The sequence below is a fragment of the Manis javanica genome, chromosome 15, assembly GCF_040802235.1.
Source record: "Manis javanica isolate MJ-LG chromosome 15, MJ_LKY, whole genome shotgun sequence".
In the NCBI taxonomy this organism is placed as follows: domain Eukaryota; kingdom Metazoa; phylum Chordata; class Mammalia; order Pholidota; family Manidae; genus Manis; species Manis javanica.
In genome coordinates this window covers 61,492,945-61,516,020 of record NC_133170.1, presented here as the reverse complement: position 1 = coordinate 61,516,020, position 23,076 = coordinate 61,492,945, and the positions used below count along the sequence as shown (strand labels likewise).

At 40.8% G+C, this 23,076-nt stretch overlaps 1 protein-coding gene across 1 annotated transcript in view; it reads right to left on the bottom strand.

Annotated features, from left to right (window-relative positions):
• Positions 1-23,076, bottom strand: part of DNAH10 (dynein axonemal heavy chain 10) — a 134,462-nt gene that overhangs the window by 79,277 nt on the left and 32,109 nt on the right. Inside the window, exons 12-25 of the mRNA XM_037014245.2 lie at positions 17,889-18,059; positions 15,821-15,997; positions 14,905-15,030; positions 13,866-14,038; positions 13,266-13,417; positions 11,857-12,021; positions 11,026-11,233; positions 9,033-9,189; positions 6,631-7,107; positions 6,370-6,528; positions 4,956-5,072; positions 4,768-4,870; positions 4,118-4,296; positions 306-517 (exon numbers count right to left, since the gene is read on the bottom strand). Of these exons, the coding sequence (XP_036870140.2) occupies positions 306-517; positions 4,118-4,296; positions 4,768-4,870; positions 4,956-5,072; positions 6,370-6,528; positions 6,631-7,107; positions 9,033-9,189; positions 11,026-11,233; positions 11,857-12,021; positions 13,266-13,417; positions 13,866-14,038; positions 14,905-15,030; positions 15,821-15,997; positions 17,889-18,059 (2,576 nt within the window). The remainder of the gene's footprint in view (positions 1-305; positions 518-4,117; positions 4,297-4,767; positions 4,871-4,955; positions 5,073-6,369; positions 6,529-6,630; positions 7,108-9,032; positions 9,190-11,025; positions 11,234-11,856; positions 12,022-13,265; positions 13,418-13,865; positions 14,039-14,904; positions 15,031-15,820; positions 15,998-17,888; positions 18,060-23,076) is intronic.

Genomic DNA, 23,076 nt, shown 5'->3' with positions numbered 1-23,076 from the left:
GTCACATATTTCTGCTGGATGGTGCTGGTCTAGACCCCTTGCTATTTTTTTTAACCCTTTGAAAGAAGCAACTTTACTTTACACCTGGCAGTTTGTTTAAAAAAAAAAATAGGAGCATCCTTGTGGCTGATAATTTTATAAAAACTTTACATGGAAAACAGATTTTGAGAAATACTACTTGTATATTTCATGCCCTGCATTGCTGTTCAGACCTTGTTCTTTGTCAACAGATCTAAGCAAAGACATATTTTAAACTAAAACCACTTCCCATCCTTTCATGTCAGCTAACAGGGGACAAAACAGACCTGTCTCGTAATGCCTCATGCTTCAAGTCAACAAGTAAAGGGATTGAGTCTTTGAATGCCTTCATTTTTGCTTCCAAATAGTAGGCCACCGATAAGTTTCGGACCTGCCGAGGCAGCTTCCTGATGGACCTGAGGAACCCTTCGATTCCTTCCTGGAGAAACTGGACATTCAGGTTGATCCAAAGGGTCTGAGACCATTCTTCTTTTGCAATCTGAAAATGCGCAGGAAACGGCCCAGTCAACAAGAACCCCGTGATGGAAGAGCTGGTGCTTAACCCTGGTCCTATTCACTTCTTTTCTAATATTATCACCCTTCTGTCCACAAACTCCAATTCACAAAGGAAGGGTTGATTACAAGGATCTAAAACACAAACAAAACAATTCCAACTTTTTCAAGCCCCCGCTAAAATAACGCTATCTCTGAGGATGTGTGGCATTTAGAAATATGTTTCCCTTTCCTGAAAAGAAAAGTGAGGAAATCAGAAATGGGTGCTTTTTAAATCAGGGACTCTCGAGTCTAAAAAGTGTGTAAGCCAGCCAGGCATGGTCATAACATGCTTCTCATTCCTGACAAAAGCAGCCAAAGCTACAAGATATTTACAATTCAGATGATCCTGCTTGATTGTTGTAAGAAAAGACATTTTGCATTCTATTTTCCTGAGATTTAGGGTAAAAGGTACTGCCACACATGAAATTTACCATCTGCAACAGTTTGCATTTGCAACCTGTGACATCTAGACTTGCTTCCAGTCATGAAAGACAATTTGACAGGCAATTGTATTGATGGATAAAATGTACATCTGGTAATCTTTTTAACTTAAGTGTAAAGGACATTATGATGTATTTAAATTATTTTTGTTTCATTTCTCTTTTTTGTCTCTTAAAATGATTTTAAAAGCTCAAATGGTTTTTTGGATTATTTTGAGATACTTCCATGATCGTTACCTCATTTTTGCAAAAACTTAATGAGAGATGAATTAGAAAGAAATCATAAAGAGATTAACGTACTTCTTGGGAGTTTCTACACCCGTTCTACAGCCATCAAGCACGATAATGCCTTTCTTTCATCCACTCCCTATGCCTCCCCGCTCCCTGCTCTTTCATTGAGTACATTTGTAAAACCACAAGTATGGTTAAATCCGTTCCTTGCCATTTACCAGTGCTCAAGATCTACGCCCAGGCGGCAAACTGTGATTGCCACACCCAGCCTTGCTCAATGGCCTTGGTCTAAATCCAGGACCCAAATGCTGCCATTGGCCACCCACATTTCCCTGGTTCCCCATGTTCCTGACTACCATTTCACCCCTGCTCCACTGTGCTCAACCAGCCAACATCCTCTCTGCTGATGGTTTTGCTGTGAGGGTCCCTGGGGAAACTGAGGCAACTGGAACAGAACATTCAATGTTCTCCTGCTATAAGCACCTTGACATGTACACTCTGCCTTCCCCCAATGAGGAAAGATGATCTACCTGCCTCCTATTTGAGGCCACGTCTTGATCCAGTCCCTTCCCACTGACTCAAGGACAACAGATGTCTGAAGCAAGGCTTGTGTCTCCTTTCACTGGTGTTTCCTCCTTACTGGACCATCCCTGTCAGCATGCAACATCATGTTGAATTTCTCCCACCTTAAAAAAATTATCCTGATCCCACATCCCCTCCACTCACCACTCCTCATTTCCCTGCTTCCCAAGGAGTGGTCTGTACTTGGAATTTCTAATTCCTCTCTTCCCATTCTCTCTGCTTTTCTTAAGCTTTATCAAGGATTAGCTGGTGTGCAATAAGCTGAACACATTTGAAGTGCACAATTTGCGAAGTTTTGACATGTGTACACAGACATGAAGCCGTCACTGCAATTGAGCTAATGAATGTGGTCATCACCCTCAAATGTCTCCTTGCCTCTGTGTAATCCCCGTTCCCACCCCTAGGCAATGACTGACCTGCTTTCTGGCACTATAAATGTATTTGCACGTTCCAGAATAGTATGTAAATGGAATCATATGGTATGTACTCCTGTGTATCTAGCGTGATGATTTTGAGATTCATCCATGCTGTCTCATGCTGTACCCATCATTCAGTCCTCTTTATTACTGATCTTTCATGCGATGGAGGCAGCACAATTTATTTATGCATTCTCTTGTGGATGGACATTTGGGTCATTGCCAGTCTTGGGCTATTATAAATAAACCCACCATGAACACTCGAGTACAAGTCTTTGTGGGGGCCTCCCTCTGCTTTCTTTCCTCTTGAAGAAATACCTGGGACTCACTAATTGGATTCCCACGGCCACCACTGCACCGGCACCTTCCTTCCTGAGGTCACCAGTGACCTCAGTGATGTGACAGTCTGGGTGTAGCTCCTCTCCTCGCTTAGTGTGTTGGCAGCATTTGATGCAGGTGACAGTCCCACCTCTCTGAAAGGCTCTGTCACTTGGCTTTGTAAGTGACATCAGACTCACCCATTTGTCCTCCTACCTCCCACACCACTTCCCACCCTCCTTTCCTTCTTGGGGGTCTCCTCATGGTGGTTGCTGCTGGAGCGCCCCAGGCTCAGTCCCACCATCCCAAGTGTACTGGGATGAATAGTGTGCCCCCCAAATTCAGATCACCCTGTGAGATGAAGCCTTTGCAGCTGTAGTTAGTTAAGATAGCGGCATGCTGGAGTAGGGTGGCTGAATACAATGATTCAGGAAAAAGCCTGCCCCTGACTCAGAGCCTCACTCAAATGCCCATTCCCTGGGGCACCTCCTTCCTCCTCTGGGCTCCATAGCTCCCCAACTGCCTCACCTCTAGGACACAGCAGCAGTATGGTGATCGACTCTTGTGTCAGTGTGATGGTTAATTTTATGTGTGAAGTTGACTGGGCCCTGGGTGTCCAGATATTCGGTGTCACTATTCTGAACAATGTTTATCCAGGGTGTTTCTGGATGAGATTACCATTTGAGCCAGCATGACTAAGCACAGTAGACAGCCCTCTCCACCATGGGTGGACCTCATTCAATCCACTGAGGGCCCAGATCGAATACAGACTAAGAGAAAATTTGCTTTCTCTCTGCCTGAGACGTCGGTGATCTCCTGCTTTCAGACTCAGACTTGGACTGGAGCTATGCCGCCAGCTCTCCTAGGTGTGCAGCTTGCCGACTGAAGATCTTGGGACTTCTCAGTCTCCATAATGCATGAGCTGATTCCCTATAACAAACCCATTTGGGTCCTACTGGTTCTGTTTCTCTGGAGAACCTACACCAACGTAGTCCATCTCTCCTGGGAGCTCAGGAAGGGCAGCAGCAATGGGATGGCAGGTCAACTCCTTTCTGAACTTTATGCTCCAACCAGCACAGCACTGGGCACAGAATTCAGGGAACATACTGAGGAATGAATGTGTGGCTGGATGGCATGAATTTGCATGGGAAACATATACTAAAAGGAGGCATCCAAATAACATATTTGCTACTTTTTATTTCCACTTCTAGCTAAACAGTTCACCACACGCCTTAACTAAGCCCTGACCTCCAAAGAGAGTTTTCCTTTTTCTTAAATTGTGGTAGAATATACATGACATTTAAATGTACAGTTCGGTGGCATTGAGCACATTCACAATGTTATGCAAGCATCCCCACTTCCTAGTTCCAGAACTTTCTCATCACCTGAAATAGAAACCCTGTGCCCATTAGGAGCCACACCCCATTCCCTCTTCCCAAGAGCCAAAGTGAGAATGCTCACGAAATCTGCCCAGACTCTTTTATGCTGGCATCAGGTCCACTGGGCCCCATCAGTTCTTGCACTGCCTACAGTGAGACAGCATCAGCGGACACTCACCTTCAGTCTTTCATAGAGCTCGTAAATCATCTTCAGCCCATTCATTTCCTTCTGCACTTTGAACAGCTCTGGATACCTTGTAATGGGAAGATCAAAAAGCTTCTCAGCATTTGCCAGCTCCTGACGGCTCTTTTCATGTTTTGTCAGCTCTCTTTCGAAAGTGGCTAAAAGTTCTACTCCTAATAAATAAGTAAATAAATAGGTAAATGAATACATAAAATTTTAGGGTACATAAAACTGAATAAGAAATCATGAACAGTACACATAAATAATCATTTCATCTGCAGAAGTCATCTGGGAAGGCAAATTTAGAATTATTAGGCCTTCTCTCTCCATCATTCTAAATAAAACCAGAGGGCCAATTACATCTAGAAGCTCTTCCAGTTAGAAAATTCTGTCCTTACCGCTCTCCCTCTAGGTGGTCTCAACCTGGGCAGCACATTAGAATCCACACGGGAGCTTTTAAAACTATTGGTGTCCAGACCACCCTCCAGAACAATGGAATGAATCATCCTTTCCCGGGTATCGGTAGTTTTTGAGATCCCCAGTGTACAGGCATGGTTAAGAACCACTGCCCCACCACCTGCCCATAAAATTCTTAAGAAAAACATACTCAAATACCTCAGTAAGACCAACATGAATATTCTTACCTTTATCAAGATCTTCACCAACGGACCCAGGGCCTTCAAAATAAAAACGTTTTGCAAAATCCTCTGTCTGCTGTCTATAGTTTAATATTTCATCTCGAGTAATCTGGGTGGGAAAAGCAGGGTTGCATTAATTTCACCCAATGGGTTTTTTTCAATATCTACTCATAAAGTACACATTTAAAATGTACCTCTGTGAAGGTTCTCTTTATGCCTCCAAGAGCATGCTCCACATTCACTGAATCGTTAAACAGATTTAACCACATGCTCTCAATCTTGTCAGCCAGTTCTTTCTCTGCTTCAGAAGGCTAATAGAAAAGCAGAACAAACAATAAGTGACCAGCAGTTTAAAACTGAAATTCTGGTCAAAGCTATGGCCCAAGGACTTCTGCTTCTGGTTAAGAGCAGGCTAGGTAATTTGAACCCACACACCAAAAAAAGCTGCTTGAATTATAAAAATTACATTTTTAAATTAATTTTTTAAATTAATTTTAATTATAAAAATTACATTTTTATAATTAAAGTAAAATCAGGATAAAATCATTTTTAAGACAAATAGGTAACATCAATAGACAGATAACCTAGAGCAACCCTTCTTCATAAACTAAAACTCAGCTTCAAATCAACTTAATATCTGATTAAATAATCTCAGCTTGTGAATGCATCCAGCTGTGCTCTGTCAGAAGAAAAAAATGAACCTCTTCTGTTAACATCTAGAGCCTCTAGTTCTCTCCACAATGTTCAGAACCCAATCAGAAATAACAGAATAACAAAATGACTTGAAGGAAACAAAGAGATACACAAATAATACAAGCAGACCATAATGGAGTTTTAAGACACAGAATTTAAATTAATTATACTTAATAAAGTAGAGTAAACACAAGATAAAATTGAGAACTTTTATTTTATCTACAAAAATACAAATTTTGGGTACTGGACACTTTTCTGATGAGAAGACCTCTAGCTTTCAGCCCAAGGCTACTGCTCAGTGAAGGTGTTCAGAGCAGTCAAGCAATGTGAATGCTAAAATACAGCTGTATGCAAACACAGATTTATAACATCTATTTTGTTTCTCCACTCTAGTTTGTTTCTCCAGTTGGTTCTTTTCATGTGTATGTCATGCATGGTATGTAAAATTTTGCATGCAGCTTCAGAGAGATCCCAGACCCCCTCAGACTCATCCATGGACTTCTAAGGGTCCTTGAAACTCATGTTTAACCACCCTAAACAAAGACAACTGAATTATTATCTTTTACCAGTTTCTTTCCTTTTATTGCCTTTATCCTTCTCTCTCTCTCTCTCCCCCCCTCCTTCTTATCATTTTTGCAAGAGCCTTTATTAAAGGAAATTAACACAAAAAATAAAGAGAATGGAAATGGTGTACAGGTACAGACCAGTCTGCAAAAAACTGCTATTTGAACCATGCAAGATCAAGAAATAATCTACAAGTTTTTACTATTCTAAATCACTGTGGGGTGGCTTTACATTTAAATATTATTACTTAGACTCATAAACAAGTCTATGGCAGTATATATGAACAGTATTTCTGGAAGGATCTTAGAATTCAACCCAACCACAAAATGCTTAAGAAAATAGCTCACTTACAAAGAGATTATAATTTTCCATAGTGCGGTATCGCTCCTGGACATCCCTGTATCTTAGCTCCATGACCAAAGATTTACTTCTAATTTCTGCAATTGTTGAAAGGACAAACTTGAGATCTTCAAGGGTACTGGGGCTTTTTTTCAGGTTTTTGGCCAGGTACTGTAAAAGAAAGTTTGAAGGACATTAAATATAGAAAAAAAACAATACCAAATGAAAATCTATCATGAAAAGCAGTTTTAATTACACCCACTGATCCATTACCTCCACCTCTTCATGGAGATTATTGAGCTCCTCCTTTGCTGACTCATTGAGAAGTTTCCCAAACGAAATCACCCAGGACTTGGCGTTTTCCTGCATTGTGTTTGCAAGGGGCCCTAGCTGAAGCCTGATGCAGTGCTCATCCTTAATTAAAGGCTGGTGCATAACTTCATAGGCTATCTTGGAATAGAACTGCAACTTTTCGTCGTATGCCACACAAGAAGGTTTCCTGGCAGCAAATTTCTCCATCACAATGGCTTTGTCCAATTTCCAGAGAGGTCGATACCTCTTCCATTTCTGTAGGTACTTCATAAGATTGACCAGAATCCTGTGGACATTTTGGGGGATCATAACGGCTTGTTCAGCTATCTGAGGGTTCATAGAGATGTCATTGTAAAAGCTTATTGTAACAACCTCTTCTTCCTCCCCCTTCTGAGGAGGGCATTCTATGCAGCTGCCGTTCATCCATCGAACAAAATGCTGTCAAAATAAGAATCAGGTGGAAAGACAGCACTTCAGTGTTATTTTGCCTCCTATGAACATATTAGTATTAAGAAGTCTTGCTAGTAATAGAAATCACTTTATTATTAATAAATGTGCTCAATTGCAAAAATGACCACCATCCCAAAAGCCCATCAAGAGATGAGTCAATTGACAAAACTGTCCATTGTGGGTCTATTTCTCCATGCCAGGCTAGCCTGTAACTTCACCAACAGAAGGGGCAGAAGTGGGTCATACATCTCTAAGCCAAGGGCTCAAGGGCAACTTCCACTCTCATGTTATTGAAACCTTACAGTCACCAAGTGAGTGAGCTTGAGCTAGCTTACTAGGCTTCACCAAAGGTCTCAAATCCATCTATTGGTGAGGTGGAAAGTTAAATGGACATAAAATGCTGTGATTAATGTTCATAATGTTTCACAGGAAGTCTACCCTATTTATTTACCCTTTGGAAATGGTTTCATTCCTCTGTTTAAAGACCCAGTGATGTAACACCTATAATATAGGAGAATTTATGTAACAGTGTTTAATAACTTTATTTGCACAGGTTATAAAATATATGCAATTTATTTATTAACTTCCAAATACAATGAAGTGAAATTCTCTATTTGTAATATCTATGTTTAGTTTTAGGCTAAAAACAAAATGCCTGAAACATATCTGACTTTCTGAACAAAGAGAAAGATGTTAGTATCTGGAGAAGATGTGACATCCCTTATCCACAAAAATGACCCTATTTTCCCGTTGTTGGTAAGAAATAAATTTGGGGTTATTTGCCAACAGACATGCATTCAACAAGCATTCACTGAGAACCAACTGTGCGCTAGACAGTGTTCAAGGTGCTGGACATCCAAAATTCTAGTGGCATGAGATAGTCAATAGATAAATGAGCAAGTAAGTAAATAAGGAAAGATCAGAAAGTGATAGTGCCAGGAATAAGCTAGAACAGAGTGACATGATGGAGAAGGACAAGAAGAAGCCATTGAGTAAAGGTCTGGGAGCAGAAGTTTCCAGGCAGAGAAAACAGTTAGTGCAAACATTTCAAGGAGAAACTAGTGTCCCCAGCTGGAGGGACACTAGGCTGGAGCACAGTGGAGCATGGAAGAGCTGGAAATTGAGATCAGAGAGGTGGGCAGGTGCCATTTGACCATTGTAAGGAGTTTGATCACATTCTAAGTACAATGTGAAGTCATCAGAGGGTTTTATATAAGAAAAGACATGAAATGATTGCTATTTTTAAAAGATAATTCTGACCAGTCATGGTGGAGAATGGACTGTAGACACATTACGGCAATAGTGCAGGTGAGGGATGATGGCAACTTGGAATAGACTGGTAATGTGGGAAAGGAGGAGAGGACAGATTGGGTGTGTGTTTGGGGAACAAGTCAGCCAGACTTATGGTTGACAGGCTGGATATGGGTATATGAGAGAAACACAGGAATCAAGATGGTGAAGCCATGGGGTTAAGGTTGGTGCTGTTTCCTACAGCAGGGAAAACTGGGGCAGGACCAGGTTCCAAGTAGGAAGTCAAGAATACCCTCTTGGACAGGCCACATCTAACATCCAAGCAACCGAGTGGAAAAATGAAGTTGAGGTGGAGAGTTCCGGTTGGAGATGGAACTGAGGTGGTCATCTCCACAGGGGTGCTATGAAAAGCCCTGGGACGGGTCATGATGACATAGAAAGAAGTTAAAGAGAGAAGAAAAGCAAGGATCAAGCCTTGGGATGGTCCAACTTTTAGAGGATCTACAGCGAGGAACCAGGAAAGGACTAATGCTGTCTGGACAGAGACCAGAGTGGAAGCTGGGTCTGCCACCTCCTCCGCAGCTTGCTTTCCAAAGCTGGGTCACCCAACTGCCTGTGCCAATAAGCCACCTGTGAAACAGCACAGACGCTGCCGCCCTTACCTTGGTGATCTCCATGCAATTTTGTGCACAATGGACACACATTTTGTCTATCTCATTTGTGTTGGGATGAAGGATGATCTCAGGCGCGGTCAGGATGGTTTCCACTTGGAACAAAGGGACATCTCCAAGGATTAAAGAATTAAAAGTCTGCAGATTCCTAAGGGGAGGTAATATAACAGACTCAGGACTCATGAGAGTGAAACACAGACAAACTGAGGAAAAGGATGAGAGTCACAAAAGTCAGAGGAAATAACACCTTCTAGGATTGTAATGGACAATTTGGGGGGAATTTCATTACATACATTTTTTTGGCCTAAATTTTACAAATAGCTCATTTCCACTTTGGGGGAGTTGGTGTCTATTAGTTGGAAAATACTTAAATAATAATGTTGACTTTCAAAAGCTGCTCCACTCTGAGTCAGGAACAATGGTCTTCACTCTGGCTTTTGTCCTCCCCTAGAAAGCTCCTCTCATTTTAGCTCACTCCTCATCTTCAGCTAAAATGTAGCCTTTCAGAGGACTTTCTTGGCCACCCAGTTTCAGCAGCCACTCTGTTCTCTCCTTGGAACATCATTCGGCTTTATTTCTTTCACAGAAATCATCTTGGTCGTGCCTGTACCCCTGTGTCCTAGCCCTGTCCCCTATGAGGGATGGAGAAGCCACAGTAGGACAGGGGCCTTGCTGCTCCAGTGCCTGGCACATGGCAGGCTCTAGCAGCCCTTTGAGTGAATGAATGAGTGGATGCATGCATACATGGATGGATGGATGGATGGATGGATGGATGGATAGAAAACACAGTTTTCTCTATGTTGAGAAAAAGAAAGAGAAATGCTATGGAGATAGCCTTCTATAAGGGGCTGCTCTAGGAGTCTGTTAGTAGCAAGAAAAAATAAGTTAAATATGCAGAAAACAGATTTATTTAAAAGATCAGCTTAGAGCAGTTTGTCAAGCTGGGTCCAGGAAACAAGACCAAAGGTCATTATTATGTTTATTAATGCATTACTCCAAAGTGGGTTTTAACAGCTCACAAGGATATCTCAACTGCAATAAAAAACCCTAAAGTCAGTAGTCAATGGCATTGAAAAGACTAAGAACAAATGCTGGCAAGGATGTGGAGAAAGGGGAACCCTCCTACACTGCTGGTGGGAATGTAAACTAGTTCAACCATTGTGGAAAGCAATATGGAAGTTCCTCAAAAAACTAAAAATGGAAATACCATTTGACTCAGGAATCCCACATCTAGGAATTTACCCAAAGAATACAAGTTCTCAGATTCAAAAAGACATATGTACTCCTATGTTTATTGCAGCACTATTTACAATAGCTAAGATATGGAAGCAACCTAAGTGTCCATCAGTAGATGAATGGATAAAGAAGATGTGGTACATATACACAATGGAATATTATTCAGCCATAAGAAGACAACAAATTCTACCATTTGCAGCAACATGAATGGAGCTGGAGGGTATTATGTTCAGTGATAAAATGAATGCAACCTTTGACAGCATGGAGGCAAGAGTTATGGTGATGAATGCCTTGGCTGGTTTACCAGAATGATTGCAAGCTGATGCCATTAAGTCCAGGCACTCACCTCTCTGCTGTGGGCTGTGAGCAACAGGAGGGAAGGGGAAGCCCCCACTGTGTGTAAATCAGCTTGTCTCAATGTGGGTGAGGGTGTCACCTTGGATTTTGGTAAATACTGAGTGCCAGTCGTTCTATATTGCCAGCTGAACACAGACTTGTGTGGGTCTCAGGCAGTTAAAATGAGAAGTGGGATTATTTCCTTTTCTGATTGTTGAGGGGCTGAATAAGGACATTACCAAAATTCAAAATCATCCCTCCTCCTGTGAGCAGCCTTTTACCAGAAAGCAGATTTACTGATTTTGATTCTGCACCTTGTAAGCCCCCCTTTAACTATTCATATATTCATTTACATATCAAACTATTTTAATCTATGCACACTATCTTTAAAACAGGCAACAAGATTACTTACTTCAGGATGAGCTTTGTCAAGACCTCATAAATCTTATTTTCCCAATATTCGTAATAGGAGGCCAGCCTGGGGGCCTTGCCCGTGTTGGTGTAGAGGACCAGACCCTCAACTTTGGTCAGCAGGGGCCCAATGGCAAGATACCACCTGACCATGTGGTCCAAATCTTTGGCCCTTTCTCGTTCAATGTGCTCAAAGAATTCCTTCACACCTATAGAGGAAGATGCCTGTTACAGCTTCATGAACACAGGAAAGAATATTACTCACAAAGCAATCTGAATACTGGCTTGTGTCTTGGAAATACAAAAGCAGCCTCTAACCTTGACTCAAAGCAGAATAAGCCAACACCAGAAGTTAAGAAGCACCCCAAGCAAAAATAGATGAGAGAATGGGAATGCCCATTTTGCCTGCTGAAGTTAGCCTCACATGGAAGAGGGCTTTTCCATTTCTCGGCAAACTTGCTTTCCTTGAATTGCTTGTTGACTAGCCTAAGATGGCTTAAAATATCTGGTTTGAACAAGTAAGCATGAGCCCATAAAAACACAATGTGGTTTAATAGTGTTATAAAGTTATTGATTAAAGTGCTACTGATTCTCACAGACTCAGAAATTTGTAGAATTATCCAAGCAATACATGGAACATGATAAAAAGTAAGAATCACTCATGATCCTTTCAAGAAAATGACTGAGATCATTAGGAATGGCTTTATTCCATTCAGGGTGCATGTGTGTGTGTGTGTGTGTATGTGTGCTCACACGCTCATGCTTGTGCATAATCATGACAGGAGGTTTTTTCATTCCTTCCATAATCAAAGGAACAAGAAATCAGATCTACCTGGGAGTTCTTTATCACTAATAGGTGCTGGATATTTAAAGAGATTTTTGGACTCTATTAATGTAAGTCTGGTGGAAATGTCATCTGCATTCTTATGAATCTGGTGGACGAGGGATTCAAATTTCCCAATGGCCTGTTGGCACCGAGTTATGTAGTCAGCAATACCTTTGGAGAAAAAGAAAAAGAAGAAATGAAAAATAATTGGCTTTCAACTCTCTTTCCATATTCCTCCCACCAACGTCTAGAACATCAACACCGACATCTGTTCCCAGGTAGAACACTGATCATTCCATCCCCTTGGGTCTTTGAGGTGACAAACATCCACTTAGCACCCTTGGGGACTGGGACAAAGAGACGAGAGACCTGTGCTCAGAATCAACAGATAATACATTTCTTCTGTTTAAATTTTTTTTAAATCGTATCTAAAGCACCATGGGGAAAAAGAGAAGGTCAGCCCTGTTGTCTTCTCATTGCCATGGCACCCTGAACTCTTTACCCTACCCTCACAGGAGTCTCCTTTAGTCTATTGCTTAGAAAAGTAAACAGCAAGAACATGGGTAAGCCAGAATTAAGCTAAGTAAACTCAGTCAGGTGGCGACTTGAGCACATTACATTTATTATGTCAACACAGCTTTACATCAGCCCTATGAACTGTGTTCTATCCTCATGCCTATTGTATAGACATGGACACTGAGCCTCTGATCTGAGAGGCTGCATCCCATGGGTAGAGCTGGACTCTTAACACAAGGGTTTAGCAACAACTTGGACAACTTCCAGAGAACTGTGCTCAGTGAGACAAGCCAACTAAAACAGGTTACATATTACTTCATTTATATAATGCTCTTGAAATGACACAATTATCAGAATGGAGAGCAGGCTGGTGGTTGCAGGGGCTGAGGATGGGGTAGGAGGGAATGGGTGTGGCTCTACAAGGACGACATGAGGAACCACTGTGGTGTGGAAATGTTCTGTCTTGTCCGGGTCAGTGTAATTCTGGGTTGTCAGGTGTATTGTAGTTTTGTGAGGAGTTACTGTTGTGGGGAACTGGGTAAAGGGTACACAGGATTTCTCTGTATCAATTTCTGCAACTGCAACAGTTCATGAATCTGTAATTACTTCAAAAATAAAATGTTAATATTAGGGGAAAAAAAGGGGCAAATCCCTGTGTTTTTGGAGGGGAAAACTTTGGGTCTTCAGAGTGTCAAAGTGGCATCCCACCTCATGTTCAGTCCCAACTAAAGCCTTGAGGTTAATTCTGAGTTCCATGAAGGGCACTTCATTAATGCTCAAAACTGGTGTGTCAACTACATATGCATACAGAAATTATCATTCATTCTACCAAAACAATCTAAAAGAGTTATTTTTTCATCCCTAAGTCTAAAAGGCAATAGAAAGATGAACTATGTTACCTAGTGAGCTCCAGTTTAGCCTCTTATATCCAGACCTAAATACTCTTCCTAATTCCCGGGAATGGTCATCAAGGAGAACAGACTCTGCCTTGTTTAACGTTCCTATGAGCATGTGATGATGATCCAACATGCGCTGTATGTCATCTGTGTACCTGCATGTTACGGGAAACACATACACCTGAGCAAAGTATAGTGAGTGGTGCTCAAAAACGCCTAACAGCCTTAGTGACAGGTCACAGACAGGTTATAAAAGTCCATTAGTTAACTAAAACCTTGATCAAGAGATCTGCACAAATATAAAACAATGTCACTCTTCCCACTAACTTTCTTTGCTGGAACATACTGGTTCCTTTACATTAAAAAATGTTATACATGTTAACATGCAACAAATTTATTATTGTTATTTTTAGATGAATAAAAAATGCAAATTTTAAATACTTCTTAATTTTCATTTCCAATGTGGTAAATACTGGTAGTTATAAAATCCACAAAAATGAAAACTTTTGCAGCAGGGATGGGGTAATTGTAATTCTCAGTAATTTTTAAGGGTCCTGAGACCAAAGAGCTTATTGTTGACTGAAGAAAAGAGTCTTTTCTTACCTAAGAAATTTGTCCTCCTGGAGAGCCACATTCTTTGCTAATTCAGGGACAGGGAACCCCAGCTGTTCTAAGTATTTGGTTTCATGAATAATCTCCCTGAGAGCAGGTGAAAAATTGACTGCGAAAGTGCTCCCCCTGTCAATGCTCACAGTGTCAGCAGCAGCAGCGGAGATCTGTGGAAGAGATGTTTCCTAAGTGCGGGAAGGGCAGTCCCAGGAGCACTCAGATCAATACGACACAAGTTAAATGTGAACTTGAAAATGTTCAGTGTAGGACTCTTGATGCCCATACAGACTGGGAGCTGGCTGGAACTAGCTAGAATAAATGCTTTGTTTGGCAGACAGAGTTTTTAAAGAATTTAATTTAGTCACCCACATTTGAAAACTGGGCAATTGCCCATAAAAAATCCAGAATTCTGGCTGGTTTTGAAGAATTGGAAAAGCCCATCATGAATGGCAAGAACAGACGGGAGGTGAGTGGCAGCCACTCCTTTTGACAGGACCTGAGCAGTGCAGGTCCCTCTTGGCCCCACTTGACACTCATCTCTCATTTCCTGCTTCAGGATTTCAGAGACCAAAGACCTAAGACCACCAGGACCAGGCCTTTCCTCCATCTCAGTGAGTAGTTAGTTACTAAGCACCTGCTATGTACCAGGTCCAGAGCTAAAGATATGGATGGATCAAAGGCATTTTTTCTATAGGTTAAAAACAGCCAACTGCCAGCTGTTTCATATATGGCTCAACTAATATAGGAAGGTTTATATTGTCTGATCGAATTCATTTTACAAGTGGAGAAACTGAGGCTTAGAGTTAAGCCACTTGGCTAAAGAGTCAGTAGGGATGTCCAGTTCTGGCCTGTTTTCCAACCGTGATGTTAGGCTGTCTCCATCTCCCCTTTCCGCCTCTTCTCCTTCTTTGCCTTTGGTTTTGTAAATACCTACCAACCTCATGAGTGTCAACAAACCAAACCTCAAGAAAATGACAATTGCTATCACCTTACCCAGCCACCATGACCTGGACAAGGATGTGAAAACACACACCTTAGTGAGCAGACTCTTCCTCATGAGAGTCGGCAGCATCTGTTCTGTTGCCTCCTTCCACTGCTCATACTTCCTGTCTTCGTAGTCCTTCATTGCCCGGCCCACTTCCAAATATTTCTGTTTCACCTATCAGAGAATTCAGTCAATTGTCATTTTGTCCTTAGAAATATCTTCTCCCCTCTCTCTCTAAAAGAAAAAGTTATCTGTTAACACATTTTGCAAAAGTAAATAGAAAGATTTTCACAAGTGTTAGAGGTTTCAAGAGGCTTGAAATCCAGGCTGATCAGTGGGGATCAGCAGACCTCAGCCCATGGGCTGAGTTCGGGGCAGCCCATGAGCCAAGACTGGCTTTTATGTCTATACATGATTAGGAGGAAATCAAAAAGAATGACAAAGCTTCATGACATGTGAAATTATATAAAATCCAAATGTCAGCATCCATAAATGAAGTTTTATTGGAACACAGCCTTGCATGTTCATTTGCATTTTATCAATGGCTACTTTCTTGCTACTACGGTAGAGTTGAGTAGTGGCAATGGAGACTGTATTTATCTGCAAATGCCTAAAATATTTAGCCTGTGGGCCTTTAAAGAAAAGGTTTGTCAACCCCTGCAATATAATATGCAAAAGCCCAGTGGGTGGGGCAGGGGTAGTATTATCAGAAAGATGGTAGTCACCCTCCAGAGGAGATGAAAATCAAATTCAGGGAGAGGTCCACATGCCAGCATGCGGAAGATGTCTTATGCCAAAGATAAAGAACACAAAAGGTAGATTTAACTTTGAGCCCAACACAGGGACCACAGGACCACGCCTTCTCAGTTGCAGGTGTGGATTTGAAATTGAACTGTTTCCCACACAGACCACTCCACGTAGCCCATGAAATACAACAGGGGACAGTTCCAGCAAAGCAACATACTTCTCTTCCTTGATCACTGTCCAATATCCCCTCTACTTCTTGAAATCGAAGGATGGTGTGTTTAATCCGAAAAAACAGAGACCGTTCCCAGTAGATGGCACCGGCTACCGGAGGGTGATTCTTGTACAGTGGGGGATTGTCAAGGTTCTGAACAAAGATTTTATTGACTATGTCAATCTGAAAACAAACATATTCCGTAAGCAACAAATGTCACAGTGTGAGCCAAGAAAGATTTAACTTGAGATTTGTATCTTTGAAGAAATGCACATTAGAATGTCAAGAAATATTCTCAGATATAGAATAGTGTTTCTTACTATTTATTATTTACTACCTTTTTTTAGACTTCCTAGTAATTTTTTCTTTGGCTTACCATAGGCAATGGTCCAAATTGCCTTGTGATTTCAGACTGTGTGCACACATACACCACTGAAACTTTATAATTCCTTATGTAATATTTTTTAAATTGCCCTAAAATATAATAACATAAAATTTACCATCTCACTCATTTTTAAGTACATTTTAGTGGCACTAAGTACATTCATGTTGTCATGCAACTATCCCCACCATCCATCTCCAGAACTCTTTTCATCTTACAAAACTGACACTCCATTCCCATTAACCACTAACTCTCGACCCCTCCCCTCTCCTGGCCCCCATCCTCTACTTTCTGTCTCCATCAATTTGATGACTCTAAGTACCTCATGTAAGTGGAATCATACAGTAGGTGTCTTTTTTGACTGGGTTATTTCATAATGCTAAGTGCCTTCAAGATTCACCAATGCTGTAGCATCTGTCAGAATTTCCTTCCTTTTTAAGGCTGAATAATATTCCATTGTATGTATACCACCACATTTTGCTAATGCATTCGTCTATCAACAGACACTTGGGTCACTTCTGCTTTTGGCTGTTGTGAATGATGCTGCTGTGAATGGGTATGTAGACATCTCTTCAAGACCCTGCTTTCAGTTCTTTGGGGTGTGTAACCAGGAGTGGGGCTGCTGAGTCATATGGTCCAGGCCTGCATTTAAAAAGAAGCCCTTCCACACTGGTAATAAGGTGTGGGAGGCAGGACAATACCTCCTCAATACCAGTCCTGACTATGCTACACTGCAATGACAAAGGAGATAAAGGCTGCAGATGGAATTAAGGTTGCCAATCAACTGACTGGCCAACAGTGAGGTGCTCCTGGATTACCTGGGTGGCCTCAATGTAATCACAAGTGTCCTCAAAATAGGAAAGGGAGGCAGAAGAGGGGGCCAGCGTGATGGGTGTGGGACTGGTCATTGCTGGCTCTGAAGATGGAAGAGGGCTATGAATTTCTAGAAGCTGGAGAAACAAGAAAATGGATTCTCCCCAGAGACTCCAGAAGGAGCACAGCCTGCTGACACCTGGATTTCTTCAGTTCAGTGAGGAGACGGCAACTTCTGACCTTCAGGACTATATGTAAGGTAACAAATCTGTGTTGTTTTAAGTTACTAAGTTTGTGGTAACTTGTGATAGCAATAGAAAACTAATGCATTGGGAGATCATTTTATCCCTTTATTTCAAACTATTGTATGTCAACCTAGTATTTCACATACTCTTATTTTTACCTTCTGAATAAGATGATAAGCATTGTTTTGGTCTGTTTCTGCCACTAAATACAGCCTTCTATGAAGACAGAATCTGTGTTTTGTTCATCTCTCTCATGCCTCACACTATACTAGGATATGTGAGCACTGGGAACATTTCTCTGAATTTAAATATATATATATATACATGTATAATCTTTGCACACAGTTAGCTAGGACTACTACTATTATTAAAGTGATTATTACAGCTACGAACTCATATAGCACCCATCACAATGCAAGGTTAAAATACTGTACTTGATAAATCCTCACTAAATTTCTCCACTCAGTAAACAAACCCACTTTGTTTTGGTTACCTGTATTATGTGACATGCTTATTTGAGAAATTACAGTTTCTCTGAGTATAGATGGGAAAGACAGATAATAGTGTAATTCAATTGTTCACATTTCACCGAGTGTATCATTACCGCTACAGCAGCTATAGATCATGCAATTACCTCTTTACAGTACTGTGCAAGAATATCATTAAATTTCATCATCATTTGTCGACTAATAGCCTCCCGTGAACGAATGTGCTTAAATTTTAAAAGCATATCAAGTGCTGCTTCAGCTGATCGAAGTGTCTTAAAAGATTCATCAATAAAATTTTTTGCTTCTTTCTCAATAACCTGCCACAAAAAACAAAAAGTCAAGAAAACAGGCCCCATACTCCTGTAATTATCCTGCAAAAATAAAATGCAAGAAATGAGCAAAAACAAATCAATGCTCTGAGAAGTATTTCTACTGTGCTTGCATGGAAGCTGCTGTCCAGTTAAAAAAAAGGCAGAATGACTGCATTAGTTTTTCTGCTCTCTCCCCCTCAAACTGGTTCAAAGTGATAGAAAATGAATTTTTTTAAGTATTAATTCATACAGACAAAGAAAATGGCAAAGGATACTACAGCAGAGGAGATAGTTCAGGAGTTTTTAGAAGAAGGAGAGTAAGTAGCTTTACAGAAGGCAGAGAATTACCACCTAATGCTGGCAAAAGGGAAGCAGGCAGACACCCCTTTGCTCCCCATGCAATCTCTGGGAGGCTGAACGTTTGGAAGCACTGGGCACCAGGAAGGGAAGGGGCAAGGAGAAGATTCCTTCCCCACCCTGCCTCATCAGGCCACTGTATATCCTCTACACCTTCATCCCCACCTTATAAAGAGTGGAGGTTAGTTCTAGAAAACTGAAATCAGACTTCTAGTAACACTGTAAGCTAGAAATCAATAAAGAATGCCTTCAAATTTCTGAAGAAAAGTTACTTCAACCCTAAATTCTATGCCATACTTTATTTCAGAATCTACACTCAAAATCAGAATCTAGGTTTTATTTCAGAATCTAGACTCAAAAAATATATGTCCCATGAAACCTTTCTTAGGAAGCTACTAAAAAATGTGCTCCAGCAAAACAAAGAAGCAAACAAGTAAAGAGAAAGATATGAAATCTAGAAAACAGGACCCAACACAGATGAGAGAAGATAGGAAGTCCTAGGGCAACTGCTTTGCAACAGGTCTGAAGAGCAAGCAATCCAGACTGGAGCAGAAAGCCTCCAGGGAAGTGGGGGGAAAACCTCCAGGAAAATAACAGCACTGATATTTGAGCACATGGAACCCATTATCCATAGATGGAACCCATTATTGGTAGAGGCAGAGAAGTCAGGACAGTTGGAAAAAGTCAACAACATGTATGTAAATAACCAGATAAATGAAAATAAAAGCAATGTTTAAATCCAGGAAAAAAGAAGGGTTGGACAAGAAAGGTAGAGTGGTTATGATGGGCTTCTTGGCTCAGCAGTAAACAATATTAGCATAGATATGAGTAAACGTTGACCATGAATTTAACCAAAAGTTACAATAAACTATGATGTTAGATGACAGAGAGGCAAAAGGGTGGAAACTGGAGTAGGACTGTCAAGTCTATATCTAGTCTGAAAAGTTAATCGATGTCTAAAACTGATTAAATTGGTAAGTCAGGAAATAACCACAAATGACGTAGATGAAAAGTCCAATTTAAAAATAAACATTTAATATAGAAGCTGAGAATAAACTGGATGCACTTAAAATAGAAATGTTCATATAACCAAGAACTGTCTGGGCTATCCATATAAAAAATGCTGTGGAGTTATAAATAGACAATTACTTAAGACATAAAATGGGGATGATACTGATAGCTTCCTGCATGAAGCTGGACAGTGAACATAATGGACCATACTATCATGCTCTATAGAGTGAAATCGCATTCCCAGCTACAGCCTCTCTTTGACAGGCTATCCCTCCATATCTCAGGCCACCACTTCCTACATCATCTCCCCAACTCCTATCATTCCCCCACCCCAGCCCAAATCAGCCCATGTTGAAGCCAGAAAAAACTTCATCAATGGCTCCCAATTACCTTACTAAACCAAGTCCTTTCCTTCACACTGGCCCTCCCGTGTCCTTGACAATCATACACCAACACGTCTTTGCAGAAAAGGTCCTATGTCCAGCTCAACTTAATTTAGAGAGCAGGAGAGGGGACAAAGACAACCAAGGAATGCTCACTTTTATCTTAAGATTTCTCATGTTATTCCCATTGTTGCACAAATAATCAGATATTACTTTTTTTATTATTAAGGTATTATTAATACACACTCTTATGAAGGTTTCACAAAAAAAAGCAATGTGGTTACTACATTTACCCATATTATCAAGTCTCCACCCAAACCCAATGCAGTCCCTGTCCATCAGTGTAGTAAGATGCCACAGATTCACTATTTGCCTTCTCTGTGCTACACTGTTTTCCCTGTGATCCCCCACACCATGTGTACTAAACATAATACCCCTCGATCCCCTTCTCCCTCCCCACCCGCCCTCCCACACTCCTCCCCTTTGGTAACCACTAGTTCCTTCTTGGAGTCTCTGAGTCTGCTGCTATTTTGTTCCTTCAGTTTTGCTTTGTTGTTATACTTCACAAATAAAGGAAATCATTTGGAATTTGTCTTTTTCCACCTGTCTTATTTCACTGTGCATAATATCCTCCAGCTCCATTCACGTTGTTGCAAATGGTAGGATTTGTTTCTTTCTTATGGCTGAATAGTATTCCATTGTGTATATGTAACACCTCTTCTTTGTCCATTCATCTACTGATGGAAACAGGTTGCTCCCATATCTTGGCCATGGTAAAAAGTGCTGCAATAAACATATGGGTACATATGTCTTTTTGAATATGAGAAGTTGTATTCTTTGGGTAATTCCAAGGAGTGGGATTTCTGGGTCAGATGGCATTTCTATTTCTAGTTTTTTGAGGAACTTCCATATTGCTTTCCACTGTGGTTGAACTAGCTTACATCCCCACCAGCAGTTTAGGAGGGTTCCCCTTTCTCCACATCCTCACCAGCATTTGTTGTTCTTAGTCTTTTCAATGCTGGCCATCCTTACTGGTGTGAGATGATATCTCATTGTGCTTTTAATTTGCATGTTCCTGATGATTAGTGATGTGGAGGATCTTTTCATGTGTCTGTTGGCTATGTGAATTTCTTCTTTGGAGAACTGTCTCTTCATATCCTCTGCCCATTTGTTATCGGGTTATTTGCTCTTTGGGTGTTGAGGCATGTCAGTTCTTTATATATTTTGGATGTTAACCCCTTGTTGGATATGTCATTTACAGAGATATTCTCCCATACTGTAGGATGCCTTTTTGTTCGGTTGATAATGTCCTTTTCCATACAGAAACATTTTAGTTTGATGTAGTCCCATGAGTTCATTCTTGCTTTTGTTTCCCTTGCACAAGGAGATGTGTTCAGGAAGAAGCTAATCATAATGCCCCCTTTCTTCCCCCCTCCCCTTATCCCACCCTTCACACCCATCCTCCCTGGTCCTTTTCCCTTTGGTAACTGTTAGTCCATTCGTGGGTTCTGTGATTCTGCTGCTGTTTTGTTCCTTCAGTTTTTCTTTGTTCTTATACTCCACAGATGAGTGAAATCATTTGGTACTTGTCTTTCTCCGCCTGACTTATTTCACTGAGCGTAATACCCTCTAGCTCCATCCATGTTGTTGTAAATGGTAGGATTTGTTTTCTTCTTATGGCTGAATAATATTCCATTGTGTATATGTACCACATCTTCTTTATCTATTCATCTATTGATGGACATTTAGGTTGCTTCCATTTCTTGGCTATTGTAAATAGTTCTGCGATAAACATAGGGGTGCATCTGTCTATTTCAAATGGGGCTGCTGCATTCTTAGGGTAAATTCCTACAAGTGGGATTCCTGGGTCAAATGGTATTTCTATTTTAAGCATTTTGAGGAACCTCCATACTGCTTTCCACAATGGCTGAACCAATTTACATTCCCACCAACAGTGTAGGAGGGTTCCCCTTTCTCCACAACCTCGCTAACATTTGTTGTTGGTTGTCTTTTGGATGGTGGCGATCCTTACTGGTGTGAGGTGATATCTCATTGTAGTTTTAATTTTCATTTCTCTGATGACAAGCGATGTGGAGCATCTTTTCATGTGTCTGTTGGCCATCTGAATTTCTTCTTTAGAGAATTTGTCTATTCAGCTCCTCTGCCCATTTTTAATTGGATTATTTGCTTTTTTGTTTGTTGAGATGTGTGAGCTCTTTATATATTTTGGATGTCAACCCTTTATCAGACCTGTCCTTTATGAATATATTCTCCCATACTGTAGGATGCCTTTTTGTTCTGTGTGGTGTCCTTTGCTGTACAGAAGCTTTTCAGTTTGATGTAGTCTCAGTTGTTCATTTTTACTTTTGTTTCCCTTGCCCAAGGAGATATGTTCATGAAGAAGTCACTCATGTTTATCTCCATGAGATTTTTGCCTATGTTTTTTTCTAAGAGTTTTATGGTTTCATGACTTACATTCAGGTCTTTGATCCATTTCGAATTTACTTTTGTGTATGGGGTTAGACAGTGGTCCAGTTTCATTCTCTTACATGTAGCTGTCCAGTTTTGCCAACACCAGCTGTTGAAGAGACTGTCATTTCCCCATTGTATGTCCATGGCTCCTTTATCGTATATTAATTGACCATATATGATTGGGTTAATGTCTGGGGACTCTATTCTGTTCCACTGGTCTGTGGGTCTGTTCTTGTGCCAGTACCAAATTGTCTTGATTACTGTGGCTTTGTAGTAGAGCTTGAAGTTGGGGAGTGAGATCTCCCCCTTCCTTCTCAGGATTGCTTTAGTTATTCGGGGTCTTTGGTGGTTCCATATGAATTCTAGAACTATTTGTTCCAGCTCATTGAAGAATGCTGTTGGTAATTTGATAGGGATTGTATTGAATCTGTAGATTGCTTTGGGCAGGATGGCCATTTTGACAATAGTAATTCTTCCTAGCCAAGAGCATGGAATGAGTTTCCATTTGTTAGTGTCCTCTTTAAGAATTCTCTTAAGAGTCTCTTGTAGTTTTCAGGGTATAAGTCTTTCACTTTCTTGGTTAGGTTTATTCCTAGGTATTTTATTCTTTTTGATGCAATTGTGAATGGAATTCTCCTGATTTTTCTTTCTGTGAATTCATCATTAGTGTATAGGAAAGCAACAGATTTCTGTGTGTTAATTTTGTATCCTGTAACTTTGCAGAATTCAGATATTAGATCTAGTAGTTTTGGAGTGGAGTTTTTAGGGATTTTTATGTACAATATCATGTCATCTGCAAA